Consider the following 17,750-nt stretch of genomic DNA (forward strand, 5'->3'; position numbering starts at 1 on the left):
GATTTTGGTCATATGAACATTCCTATGGGCACATACAAACCCTAATGCTTAGATCTAGGTTTCTCTAATTAAACATGCATTGAATCCAAGACTTCTAATAACTAATTAGGTATAAGAACAATACAAACCAGAGTTAGAAGCTTACCTTGAAACACTTGTTTGATCTTCTTGTTCTTGGAGCTTTAGAGTCACAATTGTCACTCCTCTAATGGCTTACAAACACCAACAAGCAAAGAGAATGATTTGAGAGAGAGGAGAGAGGAGGAAATCGGCCAGGGTATCCTTGCTGTAGAGGAGGTGCCGATTTTCCTATCCCAAGGGGTCTATTTATACTTGTAAGGCTCCTAAGGTTTCACCTTTAACCCTAATTGGATAACTATTACTCAAAGCAATCCAAATCCTTTCCAAGATAAGCCCTTGGACGAATTTGAGGCTATCCCAAGCCCCTAGAATTCGTCCAACCCCTATCCCTTAAGGATTTACAGCCTAAAGTGTAACTATCAAACAATTGACAGTTTATACCCTCTTATTTAATTAATCTCCTTAAGTCACCAAATTAATACTAATTAATCTATGACTTGTATTAATCAAATAACAATATTATTATTCCTTATATTATTCTCATAATATATTAATAATATATATTCTCTCATAATAAATCATCCTACCAAGTTGCTATGGTGAAGGCAACCCAAAAGGACATGCACAATCGGGTCAAATACTTGTCTAATATAGTTGCAGCCTTAGACACTATTCCAACAGTCTCCCACTTGGATAAGTCTAGTAACTATATGCACAGGTATAATCCGATTTGCATTCGTAGCTCTCAAAGACGTTGTCAAACTCTGATCTAATCAATCTTGTCCTTTAGATAAGGGATCGTATACTCCTCTGTTAGATATCATGCTGACAATTCTATGGAATGATTAGTCTAGCATTTGGTTTCTCGATCTCCGATTTATTTGACATAGAACTTAATCGAACACATCAATTCAGTTCTGACCGGGCCCGACACATAAGTCAAATCAAATCATCGAGCGGCCGAGATATCGCTTTTTCCTTCTTAGGATAAAAGTTACAGATAAACTTCGACTTATATGCATTTACTTATTCATTAACCAACTATACACAACAATGCGTTTTATAACATCGAGTTACCAATGCGTTTTCGCATTATCAATGTACAACACCATATATCTAGGTTTTAAGACTATATGATATTATCGTCTTGCGATCACCTTTTATATCACATTCCATAAGGTGATTCCAGCAAGCGCGGGTTTGTTCCAATGCTCAAAACTAGTTCATAAGCACTCATGAACGTTGCAGCAATCTTTTGGTATGTCTAATACCATTTAGACACTCTACATACCTATTCATGACAATCTTCATTCATATCTACTTCCAACATATAAACGATTGTGGACAATTTGAATAATTCGATTATTCTTAATAAACTCAATTATTCTGGAAGTCAAAACATGCAAAGTGAAACAATAGTTAAACAATTAACATAAGACAGTAACATTACTTATAAATAAAACTCCTTTATTTAATCATCAAATGTTAATTACATTTATCTATTACACGTTTCTAATACTATCTAATCTATGCTAATATCATCTTTCAGCCCAATACTCCTAGCATGCTGCAAGTGCTTTGCCCTACTCAGTCCCTTCGTAAGCGGATCTGCTGGGTTATCTTCTGATGATATCCTCTTCACTACGATACCCCGAAGAACACACGCACACCCTAATCTAATTACAAAACATATACACACAAAAGTACACCCACCCGCGGTGGTTCACGACGGCATGAGGCAGTAGCAAAAGCTTTGGGACGACAGCCACCACCTCACGGTGGTGGTGGTGGTTTCTCTCGGTTCCCCGTCAAGCAGAAACACCCACCACACGAATCTTGAAGCAATGTCAGTCAACACTACAAAAGATGGACCAAAAAGTCTCATCAAACTACATATTGATTTGAAATGAGAACTCCCCCTAGTATCTCCAGGTCTTTGTAGTGTGCGTATTTGATTTTTTCCTTTTCCAATCTCAATCTCATCAACCTCAATTAAATGAGAAATTTCAGCAATCTGAGCATCTTGCAATTGATCATGACGCTTGGAAGAAGAAGTTATGACATTAACTATAAAGTTTAAAGTTTTGAAGATGTTATGTACCTCGGTCACATATTTAGACGTTGCAACTAGAGCCAATTGCAATTGATGAGCAAAACAATGTATGTAATAAGCATAAGGGTATTCCTTTAATAATAAAGCTTGCAACCCATTCCATTCTCCACGCATATTACTAGCTCCATCATATCTTTGACCCCAAATATCTTGGACGCTAAGTTTATGATAAGACAATGAACACATTATCTCATTTTTCAAGGTCGATGAAGTTGTATCTTTGACATGAATCAAATCTAAAAATCATTCTTTGACATGTCCATCTCAGTCAACAAATCTCACAACAATAGCCATTTGTTCTTTCTTAGATTCATCTTGAGACTCGTCAACTATCAAACAAAATTTTGCAGTCCCGATTTCATCACAAATTGCTTTTTGTACATTTGTAGCTAAAACACGCAATATTTCTTTTTGGATATCTGCTGATGTGTACTTCGCATTTTGAGGAGCATTTTCTAATACAACATCATCAATAGTCTTGTTATAAGAAGCAAGCAACTTTATAAGTTCAAGGAAATTCCCCTGATTTCATGAGTCAGGTCCCTCATCATGACCTCTTAAAGCACATACTTGAAATGTAAGCCATTTAATAGCCTCAATAGAAACTTTAAGGCGTAATCTATTATCCATAACTTGTTGAGTGGTTTGTTTCTCTATTACATTCTCTATGTGATATAACTCGTTTTTTAAATCTTCATAACATCTGACAGAAAAATTATGTTCTAAGGTCGGGGTCTTACCTTCATGGACGATGAAAGCACAATCTTTGCCACTATTCACTTTTTTCCATTTATTAAACCTTGCGACAATAAATGTATCTGATCCAACTCGTCCAATAGGTTTCTTATTGAAAAGAAAGCAAGCGAAACAAAATGCAGCATCCTTTTATTAAATTAAGTGGGCTATAGGAGGGGCATAGGCTTAAATTGAATTTTATTTTGGCCTTAAATAATATATATAAATTTATATTTATTAGTATATAATGGAAGTAAAGGAAGTTGGGGGGGGGAGCACACCTGCTAGCCATATGTGTTGCCTCCGCCCTTGTTCGCACCAATCCAATCGATAAATAGGAACCTACAATTATTAATAAACATTGGGCCCCGCCTCTCTCTCTCTCATACACATACACATAATCAACAAGAAGAACGTTTACTCTCTCTCCCCTAGCTCTCGATATTTCCTTCCATCTCCTCTAATCTCCACCGGTGCATACCACCACCGTTGCTTGTAACTTCTGCCACCGCCGACCATCCCTTACCCCTTCTTCCAAACATATTTCTTGGTGGTCTTCACCGGTGATGGACGGAGTTAGGCTTCATCCCCCACCTCATTCCCCCAAAACCCACCAGTGAAAAACCCTATTTTTCAATGGATTGGTTTGTGTAAAATGAAGATACAAACAGGTTTGAGTTCCCACTTCTGCACCATCGTATCGTCAGCCACCACCAGATGCAAACTCCGATCTGGTTCCCGATCTTGTTCTCACTTTTCTTTCCTTAGATTTCATCGGATCCACCACTTTTATTTTTTGGAAACAGGTTTGAGTTCTTTTATTGGTTTTGGTTTAGTTTACTCGCCATTACCCCTTCCAGCTTGCCCCTTGATTATGACGGTGATGTCGGAGCAGAAACGATAGTCGCCACCTAACGAGATAAATCTGCAAGAATACTCTGGGTTTAGAAAGATCCAACTGATATAAGATTAACCAACATGGTTGTAGTTTTAAAGTGTGTTTTTAACTTTTAGTATGTGTGTATATGTGAATTTTGAGTCATAATTGAAGGCCGGTGGGTTTGAGTTGCAGGTTTTAGAACAGAGGAAAGAGAGGTGGAGTTTAATATTTTGCACACAGTCACCGAAACAATCGTTTATGTTGCGTAAATCGATCATGATTATCCCATTAATCATCAATCATTTTTAACTTCTGGACGAACCTATTCTTAATCGCCAATTTGATGGTTTTTATTCTCCATTGTGCTCTTCATTTACACCCACTATTTTGATCGATTCATCACTTTGTTTTTATTATCAAATTAAATCTAGGGTAATGGACTTATAATTTGTTATCGATCCTTGTGTTCGTCTGTGATGAATCTGAAGCCAAGATCATCATTTCGTTCATACCCACATCTTCATCTAGTTCATCAATATGTGTGTTGAGAGAGAGAGAGAGAGAACACCCAAATTTTCAAAATAATTTTTCATATTTTATAAAACACATTTTCATTCATGATTGTTATAAAAACACCATTGTATCACATAGTAAAAACATAACATCACATCCCAAGATCAAAATGTAAAAACTCCTCGTGTGTGTACTGATCAAGCTGACGCCTTCCCGTGATCCTCACTGGTACCTAAAACACATAACACAACACTGTAAGCATAAAGCTTAGTGAGTTCCGCAAAATACCACCACAACACATATTAGCCACTCAAGGCTATAACTCTGTTTGACCCTCTGGTCTATGTGTCTCAGTGGGACCCTCCAGTCCCATAACTCTATGGGCCCTCTGGCCCTAACTTTGTGGACCTTCCGGTCCTAACTCTGTAACATACATAGCATAAAGCACATAGAAATCACATCATGCAAGAACATACAAATACTATGTCTCAAAACTCTAATTACCACTCTAGGTAAAGTATAGTGAGAAGACTCACATCGGGTAACTCGGTAAACCTCGAACTTGGAAATACTGCACTAGCCTTCGCCTATTCACAAAATAGTTACTCTAATTAATACAACTTCTAAAGGCTAGGCCAACCCCTCTCTATAAATCCTCTAAGAAGGGTAAAAGACCATCTTTCCCCGTTAGTGACTCATAAGTCTAACCACTGACTAAACCCTAATAGTCAACAAAGTCAACGGTCAGCATTGACCGGACTCGCCGAGTACACTAGGGTGACTCGGCGAGTACATACTTGCCCTCTTCGCCCTTAGTCCTCTCTTGACTCGCTGAGTCAACCCTATACTCTCCGGGTCGTCACAGGTCGCGAGTCTCGGGGCAACCCGACTCGACTCGTCGAGTACCTTATGGACTCGGCAAGTTTCCCCCATGAAAACTCTCAAAAGATCTCTTGAGGCTAGATCTGCTTCACCAAACAGTAGATCCATCCTTCTAACACTCAAAAGTGACATAAAGGTGCAACATTTACATGCATGCAACCCATATCAAGCCTCAAATGGAGAAATAACTCTAGAAATGGCAACCTAGTCTCCAATCTTGCTTGCAAAAAGCTAGAGGGTAGTGACTCTATGGACCTCTCAAGGCCCAGATCTAATATCATCAACACAAAGGAGACCTCATACTCCCTAGATCTCATAAAAAGGGGAGATAAAAACCCTACAATCATGGAATCTATCATATCAACATGAAATAGAAGGAATTATACCTCCAAAGATGAACTCTCAAGATGAACAGCTCCAATCCAAGCTCCCTTCTCGCTTTAGATGAATCCTCTCTTCTTTCTCTAGCAAAATCACCCAAAAAATGAAGATTATAAGCCCTTTCTTGCACTCAAGCCTTTTTTTTTTTTCTCTCTCTCTAGGGTTTCTCTAGAACAAGGTGGCCGCAAATGACGGCCATAAGGGCCTTTAAATAGGACACAAGCCCCGAAAATTAGGGCTTCATTTAACAGTGCGGACTTGCCGAGTCCACGGATGGACTCGCCGAGTCCACTCATTAATCCAGGCTGGAAAAGCGCAATTCCACTCGGCGAGTCTGAGCGCCTACTTGCCGAGTCCCTCTATAAAATTTAACGAAAATACTTAAAAGAAGATACCTGGGAATCCGGATGTTACACCTCTCTCTATTTCTTAATTATTAAAATTAAAATAGATAAATATACATTAAATTTAAAAAATGAAAGAAAAATAAAAAATAAACACACAAGGGGCATTACAATAATTTCAGTATAACGAGAGAACAAATACATAACGAAACTAGCCCAAAATGACCGCGAAGCTAAAAAAGTTGGGGTTTGGACCAAAACCCAGAAAAAATGCATACCATAAGGATCATTTTTGTAGTTTTGTCTTTTTTTATTTATTTTATTTTCAAATTATTTTTTTTATAACTAATTTCACTAAATAGTTAAAACTTTTACCCACAAATTGCGGGTGTTATAGGTAACATTATAAAATGTGACTTCTTCCTTTACTTATATTTAATTTGGTATTTCGATTGGTGTTTAAATGTTACTCACAAGAAATTGGAAGCTAGTGACTAATAGAAATTAGAAAAACTCTTTCATATTGGAAAATCAACACTCTTTTTTTGAAGGTTGACTTATTTGGATCAAATTAAAGCCTTTTGGTAATTTTCAACTTTAATTTCTTTTGTTATATAGAGCTCCTTATATGGTGTTAAAGTTCTTGAGAAGTAATAGAATAATTTCTTTTGTTATATAGAGCTCCTTATATGGTGTTAAAGTTCTTGAGAAGTAATAGAAGAATGTTTATGTGTTTGGTTTTCTAATAAATTTAAAATTATGTAAGATGGATTGGAATAAGGTTTATTTCATAATGATTCTAACGGTCTTAAGATTTTGATAGTTTATGGGGTGTAAATCTTTTTTATTGACTACAAGGGGTGGAGATCCAAGACTATGTGTGGAATCATAACAATCATTTGGAGATTACCGACACATGTTGGCATCTTCATCTAAGAGAGTCAAAGTAAAAAAAAAATTACAATTAATGGATACCATGGCTTTTTTAGTATTGTGGTTTTCAGGGAAAGCAAAAAATTCAGTTTTTTTTTTTTTTTTTTTTTTTGAAAACTAAAAATTCTACTATTTTCAAAAATATTATGATACTCGTTGCACAAAATTCATGATTTTTGAGTTGTAGCCTTTTTGGTTTTTTTTTTCTAGCTGTTTGTATAATTAAAAATAAAATACATTATAATTTAAAAAAACAAGTTTAATAATAAAATTATGAGTTAATTACAAATTTGGTCCATTTTGATATGTTGTTTGTGTTTGTTTGAGTTTGGTTTAAGGAGAAAATGGTCACTTTTAAAAGCTTATCGCTGATGTAGTTAGTTCTTAACAAAATGAAACTACAGGAAGAAAATTATAACAAAATTAATTTTAGAGAAAATCTGTCATTTTAAGTATACCAAGGACCAAATTTGTAACTTGCATTAAAAAAAAATCCCCAAATATCCCGTTCCCGAATCGCTTTCTCTCACCACCAGCCAAATAGTTAACTACGAAAAAGGCGAAGCCTCTATTTCAGATTAGCCATCGACGTTCGCTTGGTACGTTTTCCATTTTTGTTTTTTCTATTTGACCTAATTCTTATTAATTTCGTGTATTTGCTCTATTTTTCTTACAAAATTTCGAATATGCTACAAACGTGGAAGACAAAGAAGATAACAATTTAACGTTGTTGAACACGATGCTTATATGACTTTATGTGTAAACTTATCAGTAGCATTAACGCTGATATCTCGTATGGAGAAAGTAGTTCATCTATGCTTTCAAGTTTTAGTCTGACCTAATTCTCACACATTGGGACTGACCAGTAAGGCAAATAAGATAGAAATTTAGAATGATGCATATATCATATATGCTTATTATGGTGATTGTAATGGCCTCTGTTCTGCAACAACACACTTACAGCTTCTAATGATAGATATAAATATATAAAGGAAATTACATAATCTGTTATTATTTATTTTAGGGAGGAAATGCTTTAAATTCTATTAGTTCCCCTGCTTTTAGAAGTGGCATTTAATGAGATGAAAGTATTTATCGTGACAATCTTCATAATTATGACATTGGTCAAGGACATTAAATTTGTTTTTCATTTTTTTCTCTTTCATTACTTTTAATATGTAACAGTTTTATGATAGTATATGTTTAAAAATAACAAAGCGTAACAGTGTAACTTATAATAGGAATTGATAATATTAAATAAAGTTGAGCTAAATATACTGGCTTCACAAAACTGAGAATTAGTCTATGTAATCCTGATGGTATTGTTTTTCATGAAATAATAGCAAAGAGGAATACATTTGTTAGGGAGAAAAATTCCACAAGAAAGATGCTTACTTAGTGCATAAATCATGTCTTCCTTTTTTTTTTTTGTCTATGGGTATTATTAGTGGGTTTGCTTTGTTGACTTCAAATTTCTTGCATAAAAAACTGTCCATTGATTTCCAAGTCTTGTGTAGTGACTTCTAAGTGAGTAGTAATCTTGAATGTAAGTGCTAGTTGCCAACTTTTGTATTTTATTCAATTCATATTTTGTAGTATATTTGTGGTCAAAGTCAAATACATGCGGCTGCCATGGGTAATATACTTGACCAAAAACCACTTATTTAGATCTAGAGAAACTGAAAAATAGCTAAGGATTGTATCTATTGTCTTCCAAGCCTTCCATGGAAATAAGTAGATTTTAGGTAAATACAATTACGTATGTGATGGCGAATAGCCAAAAACCACTTACAGTGATCAAGAGAAGAAGTAAAATATATAGCCCAGACCAAAAAAATACTACAATTTAGTGGATATGGATTGTCTATTGATTTTCATATATCACACATCATTTTTGACAAAAAAAAGACGGTTTATTTTCATGTAATAAACTTTCTGCAAACATCAACACAAATGTTGCATCTTGTACACATTAGAGATCATACTAAATGGAACTGGAATAAATAACAACCTTAAAGGTTAGGGACTGAACTTGTGACTTTTTGTAAAGTACAGGGACCATTTATGTAATTTTGTCTTTCTTGCTTTTATCCCAGATTATGTTTGTTGGTTTAACACAAGAAACCAAAAAAAAGCTCTTCTATATTCATTATCTATTGGTTTATGATCCTTTTTCTGTTTATAAATATTGTTTTTTCTTGAGCCATCCCCTGTAATTAATAAATACAGCGCTTAATTTTTTTTATGTATCGTTTCATGATTAACTGTGCTCTTTGCTTCATTACATTTTTTATGTCATTTTTAGTGCATCAATCAGAGATAGAGATGTATCCGAAGCGTACGTGTCCAACAAGGCTTTTACAGATAGCGACCCTTGACCTTTGTTGTTGAACTTTGGAAACATGCTAAACATGTTCCCTTTTTTATTGGGGCTGAATTTGTCAAGTTGTGGGCTCACTAAGACTTTTCTATCCTCCCATCATCTTAATATCAGTGTGCTTTCGAACATCCAACATCTGGATCTTAGCTTCAATTCAATTGAAGGCACAATTCCATCTTTTTTCACAAATATGAGTTCGCTAAGAGTCCTTGACCTTTCTGGAAACATGCTGAATTCATGGGTTCCTATAATGCCCAGCCTTCTAGAGCTTGATCTTTCTTTTAACAAGTTCAAGCAGATTGAGCATCTTGGAATCTGGAGACGGTGTCACCTGAAGCACTTGAGTGCTTCGAACAATTCTCTTCGTATAGAAACACCACAAAATGTATCGGAATGCTCCCGATATGCTTTGGAGTTTTTGGACTTAAGTTGGTGTTCAAATGGAACGATTCCAGAGCCACTTGGAAGACTAACCAATTTAAGATTCTTATATCTGTTGCGCAGCCATTTGACAGGTCCAATCCCTGAATCTCTAGGAAGATTAAGATTTCTAGAAGTATTAGATCTATCTAATAATCAGTTAATCGGTCCTGTTCCTACATTCCTTGGGAAATTAGGATCTTTAGAATCTTTGCATCTAGAATACAATCGGTTAACGGGACCCATCCCGACATCTCTAGGAAGACTTGTTTCATTACAAGAATTTTCGGTGCGTTCAAATTTCTTAAATGGGACCCTTCCAGTTTCAGTTGGGCTACTTGACAAACTCTCTTGGCTGGATATCTCACACAATTCCTTAGAAGGAGTAGTTTCCGAAGCCCATTTTGCTAAACTTTCGATGTTGGAGTTTTTGGATGCTTCATCTAACACGAAGTTGACATGCAATTTTTCACATAAGTGGATACCTCCATTCCAGTTGATAGATCTTGATCTTAGTTCTTGCAATATTGCAAATGGTTTTCCACAGTGGCTTCAATATCAAAGGTCACTTAGTGTGTTGGTGCTTTCCAATGTTACAATTTCAGGACCCTTGCCCAGATGGTTGCGGAAGATGCCTGTCATTCATTTCTTAGATCTCTCTCATAACAAACTCTGCGGACCATTGACAAACCTTCCTGATGGGGAAAGTGTTTTTGCATTTGGTGGAGCGGCATTAATACTTGTAGATAACATTTTCAATGGGTCGATTCCAAGGTCATTGTGCAGAAGGACAGATTTGAAATTACTTGATCTTTCAAGAAATAGATTAACAGGGACAATTCCCAAGTGTCTTGAGAATCTGCAAGGGTTGGGTACCATGATATTTAGCTCGAATTTGCTTTCGGGTTTCATTCCAAGTTATATAGGTCTTAATCATTTATCATTGAATTGGTTAAAACTGGATGACAATAACTTCATTGGTGAACTTCCTCGAGAATTAGGGAATTTACCTGATTTAAGAGTTTTAGATGTGGGTGATAATCAATTGTTCGGAAACATACCTCAATGGATTGGAGAAAAACTGACAAATATTATGATTTTAAGGTTACATGGGAATAACTTCACTGGAGAAATTCCTGAGACTCTGTGCAAAATGTCGAAACTTCAAATTTTGGATGTTGGGTACAACAACTTAACGGGTATCATCCCTCATTGCCTAAGAGAGTTGAACGCGATGGTTAAGGGTGGAGAAAGGTGGTATCTTTACACTTCTGATTCTAATGAAAACGTGATTCAGGGAATGAAAGGTGTTGCTCTTGAATATACAAACAATTTGTTTATGTTTTATAACATGGACCTTTCAAGCAATAAACTTTTCGGAGAAATACCAGTGGAGCTAACTGCACTAAAGATGCTGGTGGGTCTCAATTTGTCAAATAATCATCTCAGTGGGAATATTCCATACAACATTGGAAACATGACGAGGTTAGAATCTCTCGATTTATCTGGAAACGAGTTGGCCGGGATAATCCCTCCAAGCATGGCAGCTTTGACTTTTTTGAGCCATCTGAATCTGTCACACAACAACTTGTGGGGACGAATTCCAACAGGCCATCAGTTGCAGACACTTATTGATGATCCATCAATATATTCTGGGAACAAAGATCTTTGTGGACCTCCATTGCCAAACAATTGCTCAAATCATCAAGTCCCAACAACATCAGCTCTCAAGAAGAAACATAAAGCAGCTGGCAAGTCGATCAAGGTATGGTGGTTTTACCTGGACATAGTGTGTGGCTTTGCAACAGGGTTTTGGGGTGTTATTGGAGTTCTGTTGTTCAAGAAAAACTGGAGACGGAAGCTTTTCATGTTTACTGAGGAAATCATGGACAAGGTATACATTGCAGTCATGGTAAGAGTTGCCAAGATGAAGAGAGGAAGAGAAGCCACATAGATATTCCTGTGTAATGCAAGTAATTCTCAGATATATGATGTTATTTTGTTTTTTTTACTTCTGTTATATAATGTGGTTTATTTATGCTGCTATTAGGAATTTTTATATGTATGTCATTTGTAATATGGGTGCTGTTTGATTGTGTTAGTTTTGAAACTTTTCATGGATTTGGTTTACATATAATAAGATGAAGCTGTTAGATTAGATTACTATGATCAAACTGAATTCGGTTGGAATGTTGCTGCTCTCACTCCCGCTCTAAACCTCCTGCATGCATCTAATGCCCTTGCACCAACCTGCTGCTGACTCTTTCACTTTTCGTCTACAAATTTTATCAGCAAACATTATTATTCAGATATAAGAAATATAATCCTTTGTACAAAGAATCATCCCAAGACTAAACCATGATTTTCATTCTCATATTTAAATGGTCAAAAGAGAGGGTGCATTAGAAGTTAACAGGATGTTCCACATAATGCTATCGCTAGGTCTCTACAACTCTAATACATGGAAGTGTCAACTTCAACTTGTTTGATAAATGGTAGCTGAAGCCTAACTTCTTACTGTCTTTGGGTGCTTGGTGCCAAGACAGGGAGGCATACAAATGCATGGGAGGGTCAAACACATGTATCTACTTGGTTTGAGTATAAATTCTTATTTTATTTTCTTCAAATTTATGTTTGTCATGCAACGAATTAACCAATTATGGTTCACTTCCTGATTTCAAGGAAATGAAATAGACGAGTAAAGCAATTTCGTGAAGGACAATCACAATTACTTGTTCACGTAATCACCCATAACAGCCAATAAATGGCATTTCAAATTTTGTCATGCAAACTGATTACACTTGATCAACTTTTAAGCTCAAAGTATCTCATACAAGGCTTATTTCCTTGCAGTGATGTGAATGAGAAGGATGCATAATTCGAATTCATTATCTATCAAGTAGAACTTAGAGATTGAACAAGGCCGAAAAGAAACATTGTCAACAAATTATTATTATCTAATTTCTTTGAACCACCATTACTTTTGGCATAAGGGATAAATAAAAGATATGCGAATAAAATGATATATTTCACCAAATTTGATTATATCATTTAATTGAAAATACATGACAATAAGTCAATAAGTTATATTAAGCTCGATGATGTTCAATTTGTGTTGAACTTCCATAATTAGTACTTTTCAAATTTCATGATCAGAAGGCTTTCTGCTTGATTGAATGCAAATAAAATGCTATAATTAGTACTTTTCAAATTTCATGATTAGGAGACTTTCTGCTTGATTAAATGAGTGTCAAACAAAACACAAATACAAATGTATTCTTCATTTGGTTTTCTTGTGCCATTCTCTAATGTGATTATTTCGTTACGAACACTGTCCGGATCTTTGTCATGGAATTTGATAGAGCACCGATACTTTTCACTTTGATGTAGTTATATCTACACCATGGCTGTTACCTATAATCGATGAGCAAGAGTATGGTGAAGCAATCAGTGAGCAAGAAGCATGTGTTCCCTGCAAAGGACGAGTAACGGGCTACAAAGGCGTCGAGGTGAAATCTTGGCAACCAACAAAAAAGGAAAATGTTTAGATTCTACACTAAAAAATCACATTTCTAGAGATGGAGATGACCTAATATTTATAGAAATTGGTAAGTGAATGCACTTGGTATGTGTTTAGACAGATTTCTGAAATGTTAGTTTTGATGAGGGGGTGAGATGGAAAATGGAAAGCTCTCACAGCCAAAAACTCTCAGAAGACTTATATTTGGTTTCATTTTCCACATCTTTTCGAAAGCAGACTGGTATGAGAGACCTTGCTGTGGAATTCTTTTAATTACATACGCTACAGCTATCATTGCTTCCTCCCAAAACTTTCCCGAAACACTTTTATCGTGGATCATATGGCTCGAAATCTCTGCCAAATGTCTCTTCTTCCTCTCTGAGGCTCCCTTTTGTTGTGGGGTATTACAGCATGTCAACTAACTCCTGAGGTTGTGCGGTTGCATCATTGGATTGGTGTTATAAACCTAAAATAGAACACACAACTTAATATAATCACGAGTTTCATCATATATATTAAGATTTATGGAACATTCGTAAACCTAGAAGACAACAAGGAAAAAGAAAGCTACCTTACAAGCTTCTACTTTAAGAATTAGTTTAGAAACACCATTGGATTTTCACTTTTACTCCTAATTTCATCATCTATCTCCCAACATTGATTTCTCATTTTCTCCTTAGCTCCCAAACATTTCAATGAGAAAAGAAGAGAGATTTATTTATTATTATTATTATTATTATTATTATTATTATTATTTGTGGTGGGGTTGGGGGGGGGGGGGGGGGGGGGGGGGGTTATGTTCTAATCTTTGACATAATTAGTTTAAGGGAAAATGACCTAAAAGGGTGACCTGGTTCTCATTTTGTACACGTTGACTCCTTTTTATTTATTTATTTATTTTTGTAAAATAAGCCCTTATATTTGTTCTTTGTATACTCATGAAATCATTTTGACCGGCTACATGCCTAAACCCGTTTTACCGGTCATATATGATTTTCCCTTTATTTTGGTTAAATGAATTACACATGTGGCGTCCACATGGTAGTTTACGTGGATAAGGACATATTACACCCATATTAAGATGATAATGGGAAATTAAAATTTGTTTACTGAGCCACCATTCGTCCATTACGCCCAAACTTCTTGAGTCGCAAGCGCAATTTACCATGGCATAAGATGCAAATCCAATCTTGGATGTACACTATAATGGAAAGTTCGCACCTACCCCATTGGTGTATTTTGATGCAACTAAAGTTTTTGTATAATACATGGATGTGAACAAGATCACCTACCCCGATTTTATCTCTTTTCTTGAGGAAATTACTAAGTGAAAGTGCAAAGTTGTATGTTATTGTCTACCTAAAGTAAGCGTGGCTTAGGAATTGCATGTCATACAAAATGAGTGCGCTTTTAATGAGTTTCTTGAAGCTGCCATTAGAAACAAGAGATTAAATATGTATGTGGATCACTATCATGAACCTTTGTTTGATTGGATTCATCCGGACCTTGAAGATGATGTGGTTTCTATTGATGATGTTAAATCTATTTTAGAAGATGGTGAGAAATGTGAACATGAAGATGATGAACAGAGAGTAGTAATCCAAAGAAACTGCTAAAATCTTACTAGAATAAAAAATTAGTCCTTATATAAGTGATCAATTATTCGATCATTCTAGATATCTCTATGAACATGACACATTGATAGGGTTAAATCTCAATATTCAACATTATGTTTCCTACGATTAACAATTTCTGAAAATCACATCTAACTTCTAAATCGAACACATCAATTTAGTCAGGGCTCGACCAAACACTTTGATAGTACCAAATCATCGAAGGGTTAATAGATATTGCTTCTAAATTATGATAATGAACAAATAAACTTTGACTACATAGTTTTTGTCTACTTGTCTCATTATATATAGATATACCCTTTATGACTATCGGTTACGTATATCATTGGAGCTGACCAATGCACAACGAATTTTGTAAATAAAACCCCATATGCATCTCGTTTTGAAGAATAAAAGATTTTGTCATCTTAGAATTACTTGTAACTATATTCTTAAAGTAATCTCTAAGTGCAGGTTGTTTCAATATTTAAATCTTAATTTGCAGCACTCATGAGTCTTAGCATAATCTTTATGCAAACATTCTTAAATTACTCACTCACTTCTTAGAGTGTGATCGATTGTGGAGTTTCAGATATAATTAAATATTCTAGAAGTGGGTTCAAAACATGCAAAAAGTGAAACACATAAATGAATAACACAAGTTTGATAGCATAGTAAATTCTTTATTAAGTCACAACTAAATAAACATCAAACTGGATACAATTCATAAGCTTATATATTACATATGTTTACTGTTGGAGAAAATTGAAAAAAAAGAAAAAACATATTTTGTAATACTATTATATTTAGAACATGTTCTTGTTCAAGTGCCATGAAAAATCAATTTCTACAAATGAAATTGTTGTCTTTTTATGTATGTATTGTTTTACTAGGCCACATATTATATATGTATGGATGCAATTGATCCAATATTATCATATTAGGTTCTATATTGATATCTAATAGTACATGATATCATAATTATCATATGTCCTTTTAGGAACTTATCAGTTTGCATTAGTAAGTCATATGATGAAAATGTTTAGGAAACAATAGAACTTCATCTTGTTAAACTCAGATATCAATACCATATTGCATCTTCCTGGTAATTGGTATATCTATAACTACAAATGCTCATGATCATAATGTACATGATATGTTTTCTAGTGTCCTTAAACTTGTGCTTCCACTTAACTTCTACATTGATGATATATATATATATATATATATATATATATATATATATATATATATATATATATATATATATATATATATATATATATATACTTTCGTTATGTTATTAACATGTTCAGTTGAGATTATATATCTAATAGAGTGAACTTGGTATCCTATAATAATGTAAGAGATTGTTTGTTTATCATGGTAATGAAGAAAGTTAATTATGTCTTCTGATTAGGATGCAATGATATCTGAAATATATGGAAATTATTTTTGTTGTGTTTGGTAATTAGACCCCTAGTTGTCTTGTGCATTTATGTTAATGGTTTATGTTGGTGTTTCATGTTAGTACATATGGGGAATTAAAGCCTCCTCTACACAAACATGTGTTTTTGCCATTGTAGCCTCCTTTAGGGAAGCATCTTTTAAAGGTCGGTACACTTGAAACATTGTTCCTTTATGAAATGTGTTTTTGTCATTTTTCATAATAAAAATGCCATGGATGAATTATTATGTGGTACTTCCCAACCAAATTGAACAAATATTGATTAGCCATCTCAAAACATCTTTATAAATTGATATAATAGGTAATCATGAAAATTTGCTATAAAATATATTTTTAAATGTGATAGTTGCTTTCTAGCGTTTCCTTTCATCGCTTTAACAAGAATAAATAAATCAATGTTTATTTTATTTATTTATTGGTTCAATATTGGGTTTTATAAAAGCTTTAACAAGAGATTTAGATGTATATTTTATTCTAGTTATTAAATAATTTAAGAGAACTTATTATTACTGTATTTTAAGAAGTAAAATATTAATTTGTTATTAAAACAACTCACAAGCTTTAACACATTTAAATGAGTTTTGGAACCCGATTGATCTATTTGACTAACTGTAAATAAAGAATGACCCAAATCAACCCATTTAGGTTGGAATTGTTACCTCCACATTATATCGTATTTACTTTCATGAAAGATTAACTTAAAGGATTAAACAAGGATAAAATGGAAGCTGATGGTTAATATGTAAATTCTTTGAGAAGTGGTATTATGTGAGATAAAAGTATCTATCATGACAATTTTCATAGTTTTTTGGCATTGCTCTGGGATATCAAATTTATTTTCGGTTTTCTCTTTCATTAGCTTTAATATGTGACATTTTTGTTTGGTATATATTTAAAAATTACAAGACATAACATTGTAACTTATAATAAGAATTTTGATCATATTAAATAAAGTTAAGCTAAATATACTTGCTTCACAACTCTGATAGTCTATGCAATCCTGATAGTAGTTTTGTTTTTCAAGGAATAATAGCAAAAGATGAATGCATTTGAAAGGGAGAAGTTACATAATAAATTCCACAAGAAAGATGCTTAGTGTATTAATCATGGGTCCCTTTTTTATGTGTTGAGCATTATTAGGGGTTTACTTTGTTGACTTCAAAGTCTTTGTGTCGAACGCTTTTATCCAAATGCTTTTATGTGCGTCACAAGACATAGACTATACTCAAAAGTGTTACAATTCAATAACATCAATTTGTTAAAAGCTAAAAAAATTGTAGCGCTATTGGTACCAAATTTAAAAGAGAACACTACATATTACATGAATGGTCCCTGTAGTTTAAGATAGTTTGCATGTTTGATCCCTTAATTCTTTTTTAACTTCGGTCATCCTTGTATTGTTTTGTTATGGTTTTGTTCCTACCATACTTAAAAAGATTTTTTGCCCATACTATATTTTTTATATTTTTAATTATTTTATATACCTT

The 17,750-nt window shown here is 34.3% G+C and overlaps 1 protein-coding gene across 1 annotated transcript; it reads left to right on the top strand.

Annotated features, from left to right (window-relative positions):
• Window positions 1-7,371: 7,371 nt before the first annotated feature.
• Window positions 7,372-11,820, top strand: LOC145069178 (uncharacterized). The gene is made up of 2 exons (XM_079016131.1): window positions 7,372-7,461; window positions 9,168-11,820. The coding sequence occupies exon 2, from the start codon at window positions 9,265-9,267 to the stop codon at window positions 11,614-11,616; it is 2,352 nt and encodes a 783-aa protein (XP_078872257.1). The 5' UTR covers window positions 7,372-7,461; window positions 9,168-9,264; the 3' UTR covers window positions 11,617-11,820.
• Window positions 11,821-17,750: the final 5,930 nt, after the last annotated feature.

The sequence above is a fragment of the Lactuca serriola genome, chromosome 8 (genome assembly GCF_051521515.1).
Source record: "Lactuca serriola cultivar US96UC23 chromosome 8, Lser_US96UC23_V15, whole genome shotgun sequence".
NCBI classification, from domain to species: Eukaryota; Viridiplantae; Streptophyta; class Magnoliopsida; order Asterales; family Asteraceae; genus Lactuca; species Lactuca serriola.